This window comes from Lepisosteus platostomus, chromosome 4 (assembly GCF_059453375.1).
Source record: "Lepisosteus platostomus isolate fLepPlt1 chromosome 4, fLepPlt1.hap1, whole genome shotgun sequence".
NCBI classification, from domain to species: Eukaryota; Metazoa; Chordata; class Actinopteri; order Semionotiformes; family Lepisosteidae; genus Lepisosteus; species Lepisosteus platostomus.
This window is the reverse complement of record NC_142614.1, coordinates 72,515,408-72,536,830: the sequence shown is the minus strand read 5'-3', so window position 1 is coordinate 72,536,830 and position 21,423 is coordinate 72,515,408. Positions and strand designations below refer to the sequence as shown.

At 36.9% G+C, this 21,423-nt stretch overlaps 1 protein-coding gene across 2 annotated transcripts in view; it reads left to right on the top strand.

The window, feature by feature from the left end:
- The window catches only part of edil3b (EGF like and discoidin domains 3b), a 267,283-nt gene that overhangs the window by 170,190 nt on the left and 75,670 nt on the right, over nucleotides 1–21,423 (top strand). For both annotated transcript variants that reach the window (XM_088630643.1, XM_088630642.1), the window contains exons 7-9: nucleotides 12,703–12,858; nucleotides 14,471–14,615; nucleotides 17,446–17,630. In XM_088630643.1, coding sequence (XP_088486769.1) covers nucleotides 12,703–12,858; nucleotides 14,471–14,615; nucleotides 17,446–17,630 — 486 coding nt within the window. The remainder of the gene's footprint in view (nucleotides 1–12,702; nucleotides 12,859–14,470; nucleotides 14,616–17,445; nucleotides 17,631–21,423) is intronic.

The following is a 21,423-nucleotide window of genomic DNA, read 5'->3' as shown; positions in this document are numbered from 1 at the left end:
GCATTCCTGTTTGGTGACAGTGGGATATTGAAATGTAGGAGGCACCGAATTTCGCATAAAACATTAAACTGAAATCCTGACTACCTGGTCATTAAATAAACATCCTACAACATGAGGTCATGCCCTGGCTAAATTCCATTCTGGGCATGACCGATCTGGTCTCCCTAAAGTACCCCTTTAATTCAATTGGAGAAGCCTTTCACACTCAGCCACCTCATCTCCTTGTGGCATAATGGATCCTGCATGACATTCATGTGAGTGTTTGGTATAAGTCCTCCTAAACTGGTATAATGGGTTTGGAGGGCCTGTGCACATAAGCCACCTTTTCACTACGGGAAAATGCAGAACAGGGATTGAGAAAAGAGCAGCTTAATCTACCAGCTGATCCTGTTTGGCCAGGGATATTTCTCCAGTAAGAGATACTGACTCAGCAGCAGTTTATCTCTTATTGTCTCATGAGACTTCACCAATCTACTGAACATTCACTGTGAGGTTTAGACTCTGAACCTAGCTGAGACATTTTCCAGTCTTTCAAGGTGTAGACCATCTCTCCTCTATGCTGAGACTTTTTATAGAGGACTCTTCTCTCCATCAGCTGCATTTGATTCCTCTATCCTCCTCACGCTTAGGTGTGTCCTTTTTTTTCTCTCCTTGAAATATCCCTCTAGTGGCTTAAACCTGTATCAACACTCTCAAATCCAGCTACTCTGTTAACACTGTACTTCAGTTCTGCAGTATGTGGACCCCCTCCTGTGCAAAAATCACTTAGGGCTCCTTTGCATTATATTAATGCAAGCAATTATTGCTTTTTATAATGTTGAAGAACATCATAAGCACATGCAGCAGAATATCTGGCATCAAAGAATGGGTGCCGAACAACAAAGAGATAAATGGAACAAGCTGATTCTTTGTCTAATTATGTAAATTCATATGAGCTTTGTGATTCCCAATGCAGACATAAACAGAGACTCGCTCACAAGCGGAATTGCATAGCTAACATTTTTCTTTACATTGTTATTATTATTAACATTATGTGCCTCTTCTGCTGTGCTGAGTTGTACCAATAGTTATAATAAGTTATTTCACACTAGCATCTGGATTTAGACTTTCAATACTGTAGCAAGCCACTGTCTGAATAGACAAAGAAAACCTCTCTGCCTAATTTTGTTTTGTATCTTATCATATCCCAGGTTTGGCCAGCCAATCTCTAGTCATTCTGTACAGAATACTATCAAAAACATACTCTTATTGTATGTTAAAATAAAATTCTGAAGGCTGTTGCTAGGGAGAGTACCTCATCACATGTCTAATTTAAAACTTTAATAGTGGTTAAAAACTTTGTCATTTGTCAACATTGACAGAATGAAAGAGCTACCGTAGATAGATCTGGATTTACAAGTGAGATATCTCATACAAAAAAGTGATTGTGATATGGCCACTGAAGCCAGTAAAACTGGCAAACACACAACAAAAATTGTTAATTCCTAAACTGGTTAACCTAAGAACATAATCAATACAATAGGGAGATTTAATTTAACTGCACTTAGACATCTGTGCATTAAGCATAATATAACAGGCTTTTAAATGTCCCTTCTTGTTTTAGTGCCACTGTTCTTTGTACCAAATAGCAATACAACATTAAAAGTAATAACTGTAGCTTCTGATTTTCCTGCAAATGAAAGACAATTTTTCAAGGTTGAGAAAGGCCGACGAAGAGGGAGCCATGCTGTTCATGACAGCTTGCTGTTCTAGAGTTGAACCAATTAGGGACAATAAGCTGTTTGGCAAGCAGCAGGCCTGCAGGAAGAGCTTATGTTTATGTTGTTTAGATTAATATCACAGATCAGCCTTAGTGCATATTAAACTATAATTTGAGGAAGATTCTTTCTTAAAACACCAGACAATGCCATACCTTGTAGGCCGAATAAAAGCAGCATGTGAAAAACAAAAACACAAAAGTGTATCACTTTGTTAATGTTTTAGGAATTTGATATTTTTACAATATAGGGCGAAAAAAACAGAATGAACATTAGTATTCAGAATGCTCATTAGTTAAATGTGAGAAGCAGTTCTTCATATTCTGTAGTACTGTAGTTATCTTAGTCCTAGTACTGTAATTATCATAGAAGAGAAGGCTACTTATGTCTTTTAACCACACATACTACAGTATATACTCTAGTACATTATGCAATGCTGTAGGGGTGAACTTGCTTATATGCAAGTTTGGTTATTTTCAGCACTGAGCCCTCGCATACTCTATGTCGAGTCCCTACTGTATACTGTGAATGTTCTAGACTTCACGGCCACCTAAGTCACAACATTGTTTGTTGTCAAATTGTATTTTGGGCTTGGCTTGAAAATAAATCATACAGTGTTATCCTGTGCATAACGTACGCCAAAAGTTTATTGGTGCTGAAAACAGTTGCTGTGGGAGCCTCTGTCCCATTGGACAAGGCATGCACTGTAATGTGAGAGTTGTGAAAGACAAGTACTGTCGGTGGAAACTGAGCAAGCAATGATAAATTCTCATGGCTAAATGAGTGAGACTGGAAATGGAGAAATGTTAAATCTAGAAAATATCATAAGTAGGATATTGTTTGTGTAACAAACTCAGAAGTGCTTTGGGCTTTAAATGTGGAGGCAACTTTAGTTATTTAACACAACATATGTGTCATATTCAAGCAAATATACTGCTTTATTCAGAATGAATATGCACTGTAGTGCACTGCACATATCTGAGCCTGTAAGGCTTGCGGCATTGGTAGCCAATTGAAATGTTATTTCCCAGACTGTCACCTACAATTATAAACAACTACAGTACCTGTTTTTGTTAGCTTTTTATCAAAAACCACAATAGTCAGTTGTCATTTTTGTTCCAGAAGTTCAGGAACAATTTAAATGATACAATTGTTGGTATTTTAACATTTGTATTTTTCAATTTTGTTTACTTATATATAGAATATATAAGAATGTTGAACATGACATTACATGTCATCCTCACATGTAATGTAAATGGACTGTTTAGACTTAGCTGAAGAGAGCTGGCTTTTCACATTCAATCATTTTCCTTAGCCAACTTTAACTATTAATTTAACATGCATTCACAGTTTTCTAGCTCAGAAAAGCCAATGTTTTCTGGAAAAGTGGTTTATTTTAAAAAGGGAAAAGTGAGAGTGGCCTGTGATATTTACGAGGAATAGCACCTGACGCAGGTGGCATGGTGGCACATTTAGCATTGCTGCCTTGTAGTGCTGGGGCCCTGGGTTCGAATCCGGACATGGATGGACTGGCATCTATCTGGGAAGTACCCAGCCTTGCGTCCATTGCTTTCTGGGATATGTTCTGGCTTTCCCTCGACCCTGAGTTGGAAGACGTGTTAGAAAAGGGATGGATGGGTGCATTGGATGTCTCCAATGTAGAATTACAATTGATCCCTGAATTATGCCGCACATAAAGACAAGGTGATTTTGAGCTATCGCCTAGTAATTACACACCGTAAAAACCTGTAGTTAAATTACCTTAACAGTGCAGTATTATACTCTAGAAAAAAATCTTTATTTTAGCATCTAGTGTTTTATTTTTCAGTTGGTTTGGTGTTCAGGAGGTTTAGAGAGAGGACAAAGCCCAGCTTCTTATAATTTCGCCCTCCCTTTTAAAATATGAAAAATATAGAGTTTTCTTTGGTCACCATTGCTCTGCAACACTCATTGTCTCCACTCCTGTGGCTGCCCCATGAATCACCCTCAAGGGGTAGCCACCTTGCAATTTCATGCTAATGGACATCAGAAATCCTTCTTACCCTTCAGTAAGTCTCGCACAGTTTTGTGGGGTTTGGTCTGTAGCTCCTCAGTTATGACCAAGTTATGAAAAGTATCTTGAAATCAGTTTAAGAAACATATTTTTTTCAACACAATTGGAATCTATGGCAGCATATAAATCTTCTATTAACATGTGATTAATTGCCTTGTTTCAGCACAGTTCAATTTTAACTTTAAAAACAAATAAAAAAGTAGATCTGTGCTCAAAGGTCCAGACAGGGGGGTTTGATATTACTGCTACTCAGTGGCAGATCTGAAAGTCCATTTTCATCATATTGTCTCATTTGTATTCAATTATTTTTCTCACATACTCCAGTGCTAAAAATGGATTTTCCCAGACATTCAAAGGTAAGCTCATTGTCAATTCTCCCCACATTGAAAAAAGCATTTAGACAGGCAAAGTTGTCATCATTTAAAACATACGTGAGTGGGAAGTAAAACAAAGTAATCGATGATAAGACCAGTTATTGAGATTGGGCTGTTGATATAATAATGAAAATATGACTTTACAAGATTTATTTTCCAACTTCAGAACACCCTATCATTTTATTATGCAAACAAAATTCATTATTATGTAAGCGAAACTGAGTTAGTTAGTGTTATCAATTAAAATCTTGTAAGAGTGTTATAAAATGCATTTACAATAAATTAGATACATCAATATACATGGTTCATAGTTCATTCTATCTAGTGTTACAGAAAGGAAATTTCAAAGTGCTATTGCCATATTCTGCAATTAATTAATAATGACATCTTTTAATTTCATGTTTTGTATTTTGTATTTCCTAGCAGCCATATCACGCTGCAATTCACAACTGGCAGCCCTCTGGAGCTAAGCAGGTGTGAGCCTGGTCAGTACCCGGAGGAGAGACCTCCTGGGAAAAACAGGTTGCTGCTGGAAGAGGTGTTAGTGGGGGGTGCTAACCCTGCGGTCCATATGGGTCCTAATGCCCTAGTATAGTGATGGGGACACTATACTGTAAAAAAAATGCGCCATCCTTCAGATGAGACATAGAACCAAGTTATAAATGTTGTAAATGAATCAAGGTCCTGACTTTGTGGTCATTACAAATCCTAGGGTGTTTCTTAAAAAAAGAGTAGGGTTGTTACCCTGGTGTCCTGGCCAAATTTCCCATTGGCCCTTACCAATCATGGCCTCCTAATAATCCCCATGTATGAATTGGCTTCATTACTCTCCTCTCCTCCCCACTGAGAGCTGATGTGTAGTGAGTGTTCTGGCGCACTATGGTTGCCGTCGCATCATCCAGGTGGGGCTGCACATTGGTGGTGGTGGAGGGGAGTCTCCATTACCTGAAAAGCGCTTTGAGTGAAGTGTCCAGAAAAGCGCTATATAAGTGTGAGCAATTATTATTATTTGTTCTGTAACTGTCAATACACTTACACTTTTACATCAGCTGCTTTTTCAAGGAAAGCCAGTTAGAACTTAAGTATATATTGTAAAAATAAGTATATATTGTATTATATACGCATATTTCTTATCATGCATGATAAGATAGGAAGTTTGGATAAAACAAATTAAATATTTAATAAAGTTGTAAATGAAAGTTCAAGAAGAGATCAGACCCTAATCTCACCCACCTCTGCCTACCTGTGTGGAGCTTCTAGCTTTGAGTAGAGAGCTGCATTAGCACGCATAGGCTGTAAAGGAACAGGATCATTGAATGTTGAAAGGTAACGAAAAGAAGCAAAACGTTTCAGCTGTGGAGCCTTCTTCAGGCGTGATGCTTCTGGCTTTTACATCCCTCCCTCCAGCCTATTGTTGCCCATGGACCATCGCTCATAAAAGGGTCAGGGGAAGGTCTGACAGCATCGTCCTCAGAGACAGGTTGTCATTCTTCTCAGCCAAGCAAAACTAATCAATGAAGGATACTAATTCCAATCACACTTCTACTCCACAAATGAAGCTTTTGATAAACTACTGAAAATAAAGGAATCCGTGTGGCTAGGGTTTATGTGGTTTCATAAATCTTATTTTAAATCTTATGAAGAATGTGATTCCTTTAGGAAAGCCATTAAAACAAGTAATGATTTTAATAACACTGAAGTGGTCTATTGATTTTTGCTTAAATTAATTGTCTATTAGTGATACTGGGTTCAGAATTTTAAAAGTTTTGATAATTAATTCTATCGTAAAATTAATAGTATTAAGAATTGTATTTTATAGACTCTTTAATGTCAACACACCTCAAAGTGCTTTACATTATACATTTTATAAATACATACATTATACAAAGCTGATACTCAACAGCTGATTGAATATACAGTAGTTGTGACAAAACACAGAGGCTTCATTAGGGACATCAACATTGAAAGATTGAGTTCTTTGTGAATGCTTGAAATACTTGTTGAGAAAACTTTGGCTTTACCTGCTTAATGGGTAATGGGTAGTCTCCTGGCCACAGGATGAGGAGGCTCGAACCCTTTCAGACTGAGTGAACCAAGGGCAGCTGCAAGATGGAGATGAGGTGGAGGAGGGATGCTTGAGACAAATGCAAAAGGAGGCATCCAAGTTCAGTTTATGTTGCTGTTTTGGTGGTGATGTTGATTTGATTCAGCTGTGTGAGACTGGCTTGTCACTGTTATCCATCCAGAACTTCAGTTAATAACTTCCATGTAGGAATAGGATGAGAGAAAAGAGCTATACCGTGATTTTAAACAGTGTTTCAGTCATAGTGGACTACTGTACTCCCATCAAAACAGAACACAATAGAAAGTTACACAATATAATCACACTGGGTCATTGGAACAAACTGATTTCTGATATCGTTTATTTTGCTCTTGAAGAATAGGAAAAGAAATTGAGAAACAGTTGAGAAATGTCCAGCATCAACCTAACTGTTATCTATAATGAAAAACAATGATGTTCTGTTAGGGCCATCCTCAGTATGTATTATCCTGCTTCCAGGCCTGTTGCTGAACAGGGAGCCTGTGTCCTCCCTCCTGCTCTCTGTCATGTGTAGCTGCTGGGTTAACAAGGCAAAGTGATTGGTGGAAGAGACGCATCACATTTTCACTGGGGCGAAACAAATTCTTTTATTTTACCCTTGAGCAAAGTGCTTCATTGAGATTGCTACAGTAAAAATCCAGGATGTACAGTATAAATGGATGCAAATATAAGACACCAGCAAATACATGAATAATAATTCACTTAGAAAAAGACTTCAATAAAAGTGGTTACTTGCTTAAGCAGCAAACAATTTTAGTTAATCAAATTTAGTTAGCTAAATTTGGCCTAGGGACAGGTAAAGGTTGATTCCATGCTGAAAGGTAAAGAAAAGAAACACAATGTTTTGGCAGTGGAACCTTCTTCAGGTGTTCTAAAGCTAGCCATTTTTTGCCAGCTAAATCCATTAACAATAACACAGCAAAGAAATACAAATCAGTGAAAAATGATTGATTAATAGTGTATGCGAAAAATGTTGGAGCAGTTTTATGCAGACAGATGTTGAGACTTTAACTCTCACTTTTTTGACTGTTTACATTTATCATGTCACACCTTGCACTTACTCATCTTTCAACAATAATGAAAACATTTAGGTCTGTTTGAACATAATTACCTTTCTTTTTACGCACAATTATGCATGTGGATTTCATCAACAGAATGTGTTGCTAGATCCTACATCAGTTCATTTTGCTAACGTTTCCACTCTAATTAACATTATATTTATGTTGCAAAGAATTCAACACTAACCATTTCTTATCCTTGATGTTTAACTGTATGGGGGTTTTTAATTTGGACTGCCAGGTTCTCCAATTACCTGGCACTCACTCTTGTGGAAGTGCTGCAAGTCAGCATTGTGTAAATAATTTGAATACTCTCTTAGAGATAATTATTTTCCACTGTATTCCAGTGTTTAACTTCACTTTTACGTCTGCAAAAAGATTCAGTCTTGGCTATATCTTCTGAGTACAGATTGAAAGTTTGTATGATGAATGAGGCTGGAGGCAGTGCCTTCCTGGAATCAATTGTTCATATGTGGTTCAGGTGATCTTTATTATACTCTGAAACACCAATGCCTTATAGAATCTTCTCAATATCCATTAGTGACCATAACAGCAGATGTGTTATGGTCAGTAATGTGGTCCATTTAGAAATAACCGCTGAAAGATGTATAAAATCTGTATTCTCAAAGGATGGTATCACCTCCCTAATTATAAAATTATTATTTTTTCTTCCTTCCATTGATGCAATAAATGGTTTAATAGTACCTCTAGATGTGCATGTAAAAGAATGTGGGTATTCTGTTCATTTTCCTGCATCATTGGGTTGGTTGTACAAAATCATTGTGTTATATTCAGTTCACCTTGTGAGCAGATATTTGTATTTTGGTGCTTTTAGTCCATCAAACCTAGATGACAGCTGGTCTTTTTAGGATATCTCCAAAGTTTTCACTTTTTAAATTCTATATATCTCCAAAAAGAAAGCAAGGTGGTAATATTCTCTTTTCTTGTCACACTCCTGCTCATATTCAATTTTTATCTCGCACAGTGAAATAAAGTTATAACTCAAGCAAGTTTCTACCCCACAGCTACTTCATTTCTGTTTTTTTCTTAGCTGGGCCTAACGGAGTGCTCTTTTTCACAGTTTTTCTCTGGAAAATGTTGCTGTAAGTAAGATCACAGCAGAACCCTGGTTGTCCTCTGGAGATGGGGCACAAGGGTCTACATTCAATCCTGTGGTGTGGTTGAATGTGACTAGAACTTGTCAAAAATATCACTTAAGATGGACACAAACCCATTAACATAACTCAGACGTTCGGTAGAACCCAAATGTAAGAAACGCAATTTTAACAACAGGTAAGGATGGATGACAGCAATGAAGGTGACCTTTGCTTCTGCAACCCAAACTCGTAATTCTTCATGACATTTCTCCCTGAAAAAAAAAACATACAGACCATAGTAAACCTCTCTTGCTCGTTTTTGTCTTCGTGCATCCCTCCTCCACACCATCTCTACTTATGCAGGTACCCCTTGCTTAACTTCTCTCTTTGTATGGGGGTCTTAACTTCTTCGTCCTACAGCAATACAGTCAGCCCTCAGCCAAACAGGTTAAGGCAAAGCTTCTCCTGCCTAACTCCTTGAAAAACATTCCTGAATTTGTGATGTTATTCCCTGTGAAGTGTATCTCACTGCCTTAAGTAGTCGGGCTGAGGAGAACAACAAGCTCTCTGTTAGGAGGAAGTCTGCAGGTGGAGAAGATTGAGGGGGTGAGGGTAGTCATGGGCCAAGTCTGCACCATGGTGGATACCAACAAGGATGGAGAGAGGCCCAGTGCAACTGCAGCCTGGGGAGCAACCGGGGCACTTGAAGGAGCAGAACCACATTGTCAGCACCGGGGGGGAGGCAAGGTTTGAGAGAGGGGAAGTCGGATGCAGACGTAGACTGAGCTGCATGTTCTGGCCCCCACAGCACGCGAGCAAGCATTGGTGGTGGAGCAGGTGTGAAGTGGTGGAGGAGAGGTAGGAAGGATGACTGACGATGACAGGGAAGGTAGAAGAGAAGAAAGGAGATGGGAAAGTGCAGAGCCAAGACTACAGGAAGGGCGAGAGAGAATATAGGTATTGAGAGGTATTGGGAAGGAAGGTGACGCAGGGGCAGAGGTTGCAGTAGTGTTCAGTGTAGCTTCATTGTCGACAAGTCGATGAAAGAAGGGAGGGCAGTGTGACAACTTCGGCAAGCAGGTTGTTTTCTGCTGCACGTGGAAAAGGCCAGACTAGTGGCAGGCGTGTAGAACAAATGCAAGATGAGGACAGGTTCAGCAGCTGCAGAAGTTGTGAGTAGACTGTGGTGGCCAGATAGAGGTATTGTAGATGGTGACTGGCACTGGGAGACTTGTAAAAATCCAGGTAGAAACAACAGCCAATAGGGGATGGTGTTGTAGAGAGCCTTGAACTCTAGGAAAAATTCATTTTCTGAATATAGTTCTAAGGTTTGCTGAGTTAATGAAGGCTGAAAGTTTGGTTAACTTGGCACAGGTAGATGAAAGAGAAGTTACATGATAATATATTACATTTGAGAGAGCTAGAAACGTTCATGTAACTTAAAAACTTGAAATTTCTATGAAAGGTTTCCTGATGTCTCTGTTGAAAACCTCTTTAGTGGCAAGACAAGAGCAAATGCTTTGGAAATAAGGCTTTTTTCAATATGAGGTTGAAAAAAAGCAACACAACACAAGCCACACAAAAAAAGCCACCAAAGACTGTGTGACAAACTGAAACTTTGAACTTTAACATTTATGAATTAATTAAGTCTGTGCCCATTTTACATATTTTCTCTCCATAATGTGCATTAAATAATTGATCGGCTAAATTCATTTTAATTTAATTACATTTTAATAAAACAGCTTAGGTTGTAATACAGGTTATAATACAGGTTGTTACTGTACATAGGTCTGAACAACACCTCAGAAGTCTGAACACACTTCAGAGGATTTTAAAGTATTGTTATATACAGGTTTTCAACAGTGAATTCCATAAATGCATTTAATTCTTGTAATTGATGATTGGCACTGGTCGCAACTGCCAAACCCATTAGGTTAAATTTATACTGCCGTACTTTGTATTTAAGTTTTATTTCAAGTTAAATAAAAAAAGAATTATATAAAAATGCAGAGATTTTTAATTAATACTGAAAAATGTGTGAATTAAAACTGTCTGAAGCTGAAGCAGCAATTTGTTTGAAGATTACTAAGACTATATTATATTATTATCCCTGTGCCCCCATAATTCCCCTTTATACAAACCCTGTGAGACAGAGCAGTGCTTTTTAACTTCTCCTGAAACTGAAATAAATTAATGTGTAAACCAACCACTAAACCTTTATAAATATTAATTGACATTGCTACTTTTTTTTTCCTGAGGCCAGTCAATACAATAGTCACAGGTTATTTTTTAATATAAATTCTAATACAATTGAATAAATCTAATAAATTTCAATCTAATAAGATTTAATAAAAATGTTAATATAAAATTTAAGGTAAAATATTAAAATAATATCATATAAAATTTAATATAAAAATCATCTTGAGCATTTTTTCAATTTCATTGTTCAAAACCATTTAATCTTTCCTTCATTTTGAGCCATCATTCCTGTCAATAAAAGCTGCCATTTAAATTGCCCTTCTTCTAACGTCATAATTGGCACAGCCTGTTGATTAATTAAGTAATAAGATATGCACTGTGCCTTTAAGATGAACACCGCATTGGAGAGTGATGGTCAGCTGGAAATTAGCATCATGCTTTACTCATGACAAGTTTCAGATTTTAATAAATGGGTCAAAATGAATAACTTACTGTAAGTAAAATGAAAAATAAAAATCGCTCAAGATAGATAAGAAAGAATTAAGGGAAAATGTTTACGGTATTTGCTAAATTTCAATTCCTGATTCTCTTACAACAGTTAAATCTACACATTTTAATTTAAGGCTTGTCATGTCTCTAAGGCATTCATTGAAAATTCTGCACAAAATGTGTACACCTCAAATGAAAAATACATGGTTAATATTTTTTTCTTGTGTGCTTATGGGTAATTTATATAGTGAGTTAGATGTGGCAAGATAAACTATGCTCTGCCATAGAACATACAGTACTAAGATTGTTTCATTTCAGGTAAGATTAGAAGAAGGGATGGCTTGATATAACTCAACATGGATGACTTGTTTTTTATAGCTTACTGAATTAAAAAAAAGGATTTGACAAAATAATATATTGTATTTCTGTATAAGAATGATAATGTAAATAATGTATGATAATGATAATGTACTGTATTAGAGGGGGCATGCTCCATTTGCCATCTGTTTGATAGTGTTAAATATTGCTAATATCTGTTATGTACAGTAATTTACTGAAGTGTATCAGTGTTTTTGGAAAGTGACACTCCTGTATGCTTTTCATTGAATTTAATTATTGTCATTATTTTGGTTCTGTCATTCTTGTGGAGCAGAACCTTCTGTACTGTTACTACGATGTGATGTGCTAAGGACAGTTCATGCAATGCCTTTGGATAGTCGTGTGCTGCACTGCAAGTTAAAGAGAGCAGCAATTGTGATTAAGTGCTTCAGGCAAAACAAAATGCATCATTTTTTGTTAACTGCTTCATACTTATTACTATCTCATTACATTGTGTAGCATAGAGAGTATTAATATTGAACACATTTTTTGTTCTCCCTCTAAATCTGTAAAGGTGTGTTAAGGCCTTTCTACACATGTGGTACAGTACTGTATGCAATGACTGTTGGGATACAGCCCTTCACCACACCTAATTTGTTACCGTCAGGTCTATAATCTCATCTCCAGTGTAATTGATCACTGATAAATGAGGAATATCTGAGATTACTAAATTCTGTAAAATTACAGGTACAATAAAAAGCAGGAGTTAAAAACAAAGTGGTTTGTTTAAATTAAAAGATGTGACGCCTAAAGGGATCTGAAAATATACTACAGAACGTGAGCCTTGGGCTTTACAATCATGAAACGCACATTTTTTTTAGCTGTTGATTTCAGGAGATAATAAAAGGCAGAGACAGTATACGTTTTTCCGCAGATGAAGAATATTAATATAATTCCTTGCTTTCCTCCTTTTCATTGTGCTGTATGTGATGTGTGGTTATTATGGGAGGATATTAAAGGAGCCCTCATGTGCTAGAAATTAAAATGAGACTTTTGCTTCAGATTTTTTGTTGTTGTAAATATTGCCTGTTTCTTGCATCAATGGGATAGAACAGGATAAAAAGCTGTAGCAACACAGATATGTTACCTTTTTAAATTTACAATCATGTAAAAGTTAATCCAGCAGGCTGGACTACGTCTTCTCATTCATCATCAGATGCTGATGGAGCCATTGATTATCGTGTTTTTCTTTCTAGATAAATCTGCAGAGAAGAATGAGAGTTACAGGACTGATAACACAAGGAGCCAAAAGAATTGGAAGCCCTGAGTATGTGAAGTCATACAAAGTAGCCTACAGCGATGATGGGAAGACGTGGAGAACCTACAAAGTTAAGGGTACAGATGAAGACATGGTAAGATGCCAATGCCTTTCATTTAATGTGCTGCAACACAGCCTCAGGACTTCTTTTTAATTAGCAGAAATTATGATGTTCATCATAAACCTTGTCTTTGAAACTGTCTCGTTTTTTATGACTTTTTAGATTGAATATTTTTATTATTGGGCAACAAATTAGTATTGCACATGGACTTCAGTATTCCATCATTTCAATTACATTTTCAATGGTCTTTTCACCATAGTCAAGACACTCTGGCCCTTTGTCTCGCTCCTATTTAATTAGTTTGCTAGTAATTAATGTGTTTGCTGTTTGCTTTTTATTGCAGTTTGATGTAAAGGCTCATAAAATCTATGGGGCTTGCAGTTCATCAATACAGGACTGATCCCTCACTACCGCCGTTCAGTTTTTTAAAGAACATTAAAAGGAATATCTGTTTTTGGAAGGCAGTGGAAAACAAGGTTTATGGTGTGTGAGAGTTCAAGCTGCAAATGTGTTTTAGTAAAATGCACAATTGCACAAATCAACAGATGAGTGAGACACAAGGAACTTCACAGTTTTCCTGACATGTTAAAACACTTTTAAATAAGCAAATTTACTAAACAGCATTTGAACATGTATATTATTTTACTCAGCCAATATGAGAAGGCTGCTTCTTCCTTGTAAGGATCCTGAATAGCTTCTTAAAGAAAACTCAAGACACACAATTTAGAGATACAAATTAACTTAGCCAGCGTGTCTTTGACAAGTAAGAGGAAACTGGAGCATCTAGCAAGAAGCCATTTTAACCTATTGAGAACATGCAAACTTCAAACAGAAAGCATTCTAATTCTGGAATCAAGCTCAGGACCCAAAAACTTTGAGGCAACAGTGCTAACACCACTGTTGAACTCTCTATTACTCTAAATTACTGAAACACACAATTATGAAATATTCTGGACATTGATCCAGAGCCCATTGACATTTCTTCATCATAAAAACGTTTTATTTGTATTTTTTTAATGCTTAAAGAAATATAATAAATATTAAAAATGTAATTTCATAAAAACCTTAATAAGTACAAATGGACTATGGTAGCATACCTATGTACAAGTGATAGTCATGTACTTTGAGGAAAGGGGGCGCTATTTTTGTTATACAAATCATCAATTGGTTTTCCTATAACCCTGTACCATAAAAGCTCAAGTAGAATATTTGGTCAATCATATTGAATTTCAAATAGGCATCTACTTAAGCCTGGGACTTTTGGCATAGCGTTTTTTTTTCTTTTATAATAAAATTTGTGGTTTAAATAAATCTTTGATACAGAAATATTTATTCAAATTTAAGTGAACTTGAAAGCTGTTATTAAAAGGTTAATTAATTGTTGATGATAAATGTAGAAGTGATGTCTATAGTATGCAGTAGCAGATCTGCTGTTGTCAAACTATAATTCTATGAAAAGTAAAAATATCTGTGTGACACTATAAGAGGGCAACATTCATAATAAAAAATGTCTTTATTCAAAATTATACCATCACAAATGTCAAAAAGACAATTAAAATACTAAACATATACAAGATAAAACAATTGTTGAGGGAATTCCTATCTAGTGTGTCTGTAGTTGTAAAATGTTTCTGCTTTTTTCCAGATATTCCGTGGAAATGTAGACAACAACACTCCTTCTGCCAACTCCTTCACTCCTCCCATTGAAGCCCAGTTTGTGAGAATTTACCCACAGGTGTGCAGGAGACATTGCACTCTCCGCATGGAGCTGCTGGGCTGTGAACTAACAGGCAGGTCAATGCAAACATGGAAGAACAGCAGTAATAGCAGATTTCTATTATCATTGTACTGCCGAAAAATATTTGCAATAAATATTGTAACAAATGTAAATATGAATATATCTCCATACATATATCAACATAAACAGACAAATATAAACAAAATATGCAAAAACATGCGAGTCCTATACAGTAGATTAGATAGATACTTTATTGATCCCATGAGGGAAATTGCAGAAATTATACAGATTATACAGTACGCATCTGAAGTTCACTAAGCAGTTTACAACATTCGAAAATGGTCAGGTTGATTTAAAAGAAATTAAAATGGTTGACATGTTGACACTTAAGAGGGCTTAGATATTTGTCTTTCTCTATTTCTGCATATGCTTTTGTATTTCTTTCATTTGAATATTTGATGCTATTCATTCTAAGATGGTAACTGTTTTAGCAAAACTGAGCTTGACATTACTCCCCAACCTGATTAAGACAATCATAGGATGGAAAAGTATATTACTGTATACCAATGTATCACCATAATAATTTAGCTATGTGTATACAGTGAGTAGAAAAAAATTGTGAATCCCCTAGGATGGTCTGTATTATCATATTGTTACAATGTGGTGATGAGCTGGAAAGCACCACATTTTTTATGAGGGGTGTTTGGTCCCATGGAAGGCCGACAGAGAGGTGAGAGCTGGGGACTATATTATACAGGCAGGTAAAGATGGATGGTAGAGGAGTTGCAGGCAGACAGAGAACAGACTAAGCAGGAGGTGTGCTGTGCCAGCAGACACAGGAAGGCCAAGACAGTGTACTACAGGTACAGGAAAGCTGCGAGGCTAAGCGAGTCTGGAAAAACAGGAAGCTTCACAGTCCTGCTGGTCTGGTCTGTGACTGGAGGTGTGGAGGGTAAGGGATAGACAGAATCGGGCAGAATAGTCTTATTGAGACAAGCAGCTGATCATGGGCAGATCTGGGATTAAGTAGCCTGGAGCTAATGAGATAATTACCTGGTAAGTGGGAGCAGGTGGCACTGATAGCCTTTCTGAATGAGTTCTCACGGCACTGAGAGGTGTTCAACTCCAAGTATGAACATGGCTGGTTACAGTAGAGATCGAGGGCTGCAAGCTCTGATTTGCCCGGATGTAACACATATATTTCAGACCTAAAACATACTTAGATCTCAATGAAAGTCTTTGTAAACAATGAAGATACCCTGATTAAATGTACAAAACAAAGACATGCAGTTACTTATATTTAACAAAATAATTCAACAGTATACCTGTATATCCTTGAGTGAATAACTACTGTATGTGAACCCATATATTCAATATCTAGAGAACCTCCTTGAGCAAGAACTCGACACACATGCTACTAGATGTTTCCTGTCACTGATGAATCTAAATGCTTTTGTTAATTTAAGAAAAGACCGATTTCTACTAAATAAGGGTAGTAAGAAGTTGTAATTAATGTAATAATTATATTCCAAGTTCAACAAACATTTTTCTTGGTACTGTAAATGCATAGGATCTGAGAAGCTATAGCATTTACTGTATCTCAGCATAGATAAATGCAGATTAGATATTGGAAGATAAAAACAGGTAAGAAGTCTCATGAGTGGATGATGAGAAGGAAATAAAGCATCCTTTCAGGACAGTTAGGAACCATCTGAAGCTCTTGGCTCATACGGTACTTGTTTTCCCTGAAGCTGTGAACTGTTCTATGTGAATTTTCCTAAATCATCCCAACATTTCTGACTTTGGAGACTGACTTTTGCAGTTTTAAATCGCAATTATATCTGGGCTTATACTTCATTGAAAGACAGGGTGGATCTCTGGGATAAATTTGTATTTAATCCCAGGGAAAATGGTTTCTCTGAAGATGGTATTGCCTTTTTTCAAACGTTTTTTTTATATCTGTAAACATACAATGATGTTCATTCTACAGCCATTATAATGGCTGAGTTTTAGAACACATTTCTGTTTTCAGAAGGGTACTGTGTGTTTGCCCTTCATAACCTTGTTCCTTTGCCTTTAGATAAAGAATTAATGCTGGGTGTTACAATGCATTTAATATTTTTGCTAAAAGTAATATTGCCCAATTCAGTGATGGTTAAACTGAACTCTTACATATCATACTTATCGTTTCCAAAAAGGACAACATATCACTTGAGTCTGTGCTGACAGCTGAAAAGAGTGAGTACCAGCCACAGACAAGACTCTAATTGGAATGCTACTGGCCTGACCTAAAATGTCAACACTACAAATAACTGAGTGTTCTAAAATAGATTATTACAATATGTTCAAATTGTACAGACAGCCAAGTTTGAAAACGTCAGACATTTAAGATGATTTAAGTTACGAAGAAAGAAATTTAACAAACTATTTCCTGCACAACCTGCTTCTAAATCTGCACATACTTTACACAGTAACTACTGCACATATTCATCATCTGTTTTGTGACCTGTTGTAACATTGTTCTAATGGCATAAAGCAAATACTTTAACTCAGAACAAAGCAGTAACTGAAACATGTTTTATTAATTTGTAAGACCTGCTGTATTTAGTGTAAGGGAAGAAGTTAAGATTAATTCCACACTGAAAAACAGAAAGGAGAAATAATATTCTCCCCCTGCATTCTTGAGCGGACACCTGTTTTTCTCCCTTATTAATGTTTTGTTCCTGTTGTGCCAATGCACGATGAGGCAGATCTACACTCAAACCTTTTTGTGTATATTCAAGGAAGAAGATTGATGTTGTTTTTTTTTTTCGAAAAAGGTTGACTTTTTAAAAAACCTTTAAATAGCAAAATAATATGTCTAATTTTCGATTGCTTTCTAGGTTGCTCTGAGCCACTTGGGATGAAGTCAGGTCACATCCAGGATTATCAGATTACGGCATCCAGCATCTTTCGGACTCTCAACATGGACATGTTTACCTGGGAACCAGGCAAGGCCAGGCTTGACAAACAAGGCAAAGTGAATGCCTGGACAGCTGGGCACAGTGATCAGTCACAGTGGTTACAGGTAGGAGCCTCATCTCTCTTATGTCCTTGCCCAATGTATGGCTTAATACACAGCTGGAAACAATTTTATCATAGTTCTCTCTGTCTTCTTTCTATTCATGTTTCATGCTCTTGTTATCTTTGGCTACAGTTCAGCACTTTCAGCCAGGCGAGAAATGTTGTCGTGTTCATTAACTGTTCATTAAGGTAACTGATGGCAGTGTGCACTGAAATATTTCTCTATCTAGACCTAAAGGGAACTCTTAGGTCAGATAGAGCATGGCTTGTACTAACAGTTTAGGGTTTTTTTTCTATTACTTTTTTTCTCCAACAAGTAAATATCGAAAAACAGCAACAGCAATGACAACAGCAAAGAAGCAAAACAACAACAAAAACAACAACAACAATTTAATGTATTGGTATTTTCTTTATATTTAGAAACATGTTAAGCAAAGCAAAGGTTTCTAAAAAGTAGAAAGTAGAAAATAATATTCAGCTGTAAAGCTTTCTTCACATTTTTACCACAGTCTGTTTTTGTTCTAAAATAATAAATAATAAATTCCCATATTTCAAAACTGGTTAATTCATACTGCAGAAGATTTGTTTAACATCAGCTCATCTCTTCAAAAGTTTTTTTTCAAAATTAGTGGTGTTATATCTTTACAGTTTGATTTATATCTTCATCCTAAACATGTCCAGCATGAGAAAAGGTTGTTCCAGTACATGGTGGATTGGAGGAAGCACTGTATCATTGTAAATCAATGGTTGGAAAGGATTTCTATGGATTGGATAGGTTAAGATCCAGCTGTGGTACAGAAAGAGCTTCTGCTAAAGTCTTTGTCAGATTCTAGTCTCTAATGTATTGAGACATTAGTCTCTGCTTCTGTAATATTATTTGGTAAAGCATTCCAAGGGTTGATTTCCTGCTCTATTATAATGTTATTTTTCCATTCAGTTTGTCATTTCCTCCTCTTCTACTTTGAGTAAATTTGCCTGGATTTCCTGTCCTGTGAAAAGCAAGTCTCTGCTTTAACTTAATACACACAACAGTGTTGTCTCTTCTTGCATGTGGTACCCATATTTTCTTTAATTTCTTAATTATTAGAGAGTTCAATGCCAATGGTCTGAAATCAGTTAATGTCTTGGAGGAATTGTGTTTTGCAACTGTTATAGTTGCCACCTGTTTCCAAATTTTGGGCCCTGATTCACAGAGAGTTTCAGAGAGAGAGTGACAATGCCCACTGATGTGGTCAGGTGTGTGACTTTTTTCTGAAATTTGTTTTCATGAAAATGTTTGAAATTCGCTGTGTAGCAGTTTCAACCTTGATGGAGGAAATTAACTTCTCTTTTAAGCTCAGTAATTTCTGCATTGAAATCGTGCATGTCAGACCTAAGGACCTGTACATACAGTACAGTAGCATTGTAGGTGTATTTATTGGAATGTCTGACGAAAAATAAAGGATATTTCTCCTAAGGTACAGAGTATGGGACAGTTGGGGCTTGATGTGCTGGTGCTGATGTGGTTGGTCAAATCCTTATTAAGCTATCGATTGTTTCCCTAGCTGTAATATTTCATTTGAAGGGTTCTTTGGTGGGAAGCTTAAAAAGGGGTTATTAGTAATTATGTTTTTTAGGAACAAGTAATAGGTTTATTCCATGCTGAAAAAAAAGAAGAAAGAGAACACAACGTTTCGGCCGTGGAGCCTTCTTCAGGTGTGAGAGAGACAGGGCAGTAGGCCTACAGTCTTTGCCTACTGCCCTGTCTCTCACACCTGAAGAAGGCTCCACGGCCGAAACGTTGTGTTCTCTTTCTTCTTTTTTTTCAGCATGGAATAAAACTATTACTTGTTCCTTTGCAGCCTACGCATGCTGACGCAGCTACCCACCTGAACTATTATGTTTTTTATGTTTGTTTTGCAATTTGTTAAAAAGAAAACAATGCTTAGGAGATACACACTACATTATGCGATTGTAGAAATCACTTATGGTTATGGAACAGATGAATATATGGATTACAGTGATCTGTTTACTGCGTGTACACATAAATCTTACCTATTTGGAAATTTACTTTTGTGAACAAGGGCCTGTGAGGCTTAATCAAGTCACAGTCAGTTATGTTGGCTGAAAGGGATATTTACCAACATTTCAATGTGGATGACTTACAGTAATTTTCAAGATATTCTTTCAGCAAGTGCTGTACAGTACAGTATGTGCATAGAAAATAAAAACAAATACCCCAAAGCATGCCTGTAGTCATATCAGTGTCACGATTATAGTCCCCCCCTCCTTAAGGGTGCTCCAGCCCTTCACTTTAGACTTTATTCTGTGCACCTGATCCCTATTCCCAGCCCACCTTAAAAGCCAGGCGCTGACGCTCATCCGGGCTCTGCATCTGGTTTCCGTACTGTGCGAGTCCAGGACCTGGAAGCGCCTGGTCCCGTTAAGGTTTTAATCTCTGTTCCCGTTCCTGTTCCCTGTCTGCTGGTTCCGACCCGGTTTCTGGTTTTAATTCCTTGTTTTGATGGATCTCCTGGTTTTGGACATTTCATGGCATAATTCAGTTTTTATGTGAACTCTTTTAGAAAAAGTTTTTAAATGACAGCTGATAGTAAGAATGAATTATAAAGTACACTGCTGAAAGACTATATTTTGCATATATTATATAGCACCAAATTAAGCCATGATTCATGAAGCTTTCATCCTTCATTATTCATGAAGCAAAACAACATCCTAATGTTAATGATTATGTTAACCAAGACAAGGGAAAGCTTACCTTTGCTTTATTGTCTCACAGTACCTACTTAATACCTCCAATTATTCATAAGCACGGTTTTAGGCCAGAAAATGAAAATAAGTCATTTTATGAAAAGGGAAGCTGTTATACTCAGTTTGACACAATTTTGCACATTGGATGACAGCAGCAAACAAACATCATAAAAATAATTTAAGCGCCTGCTGTTTACACAATAGAAAATGCATAATGTTTTAGATTCAGTAAGCTAGAGTAAGCTAGTGGGCATACAGTATATGGTCACACTCCCACATAATCAACCACCTAACCTTCCTAAACACCTGCACATTCCCACGACCTCAGATAACCAGACACCAGCTCGATCGAATTCTCGGAAACGACAGCGCACTAAATAATTGTCCTATCACGTCTCTCGCTGTTCACTGCTCCTTCTGCTTATAGCTTTCTCAAACCACCCTTGATGACTTGGTATTAAACAGGCTGCTATTTCTCCTAGCTCATCCTTCATTTCAAACCCTTGCAAAGGAAATCTGTTCTCTGCCTTTTGGATTCTGGCACTGAGCCTGCCTCACCAACACCGACACCGACCTCACCTTGTCCTATTGAACATTCCTGTGACAGAATACCTAGCCAGCGAGAGACGTGCTAGGACGATTATTTTGTGCGCTGTCGTTTCTGATAATTGGATCGGGCTGGTGTCTGATTATCTGAGGTTGTGGGAATGTGCCAGCGTTTAGGAAGGTTAGGTGGCTGATTATGTGGGAGTGTGACAATTTAGTTAAAACAAAAAGAAAGACGGGGAGCAAATTCCATAGGATTAGACAAAAGAATCTGTGTGAAATCTAGATGTGATGTGTGCCATTCTTTTAAGAAATTAATCTTCGTAAGTCTTACAACATGTAATATTTAAAATGTTGTCGTCCATGTTTTTCTTCCAAATTTAAAAAATAAGAAAATATTTTTCTGTGGCACTTGACTCACATAAGGAGAAGAATAAGGAGTTTGGAGTCAGAAATGGAGTGCTGAGTATGAACTATGCAATTCAATTATATAAAAGATGCTT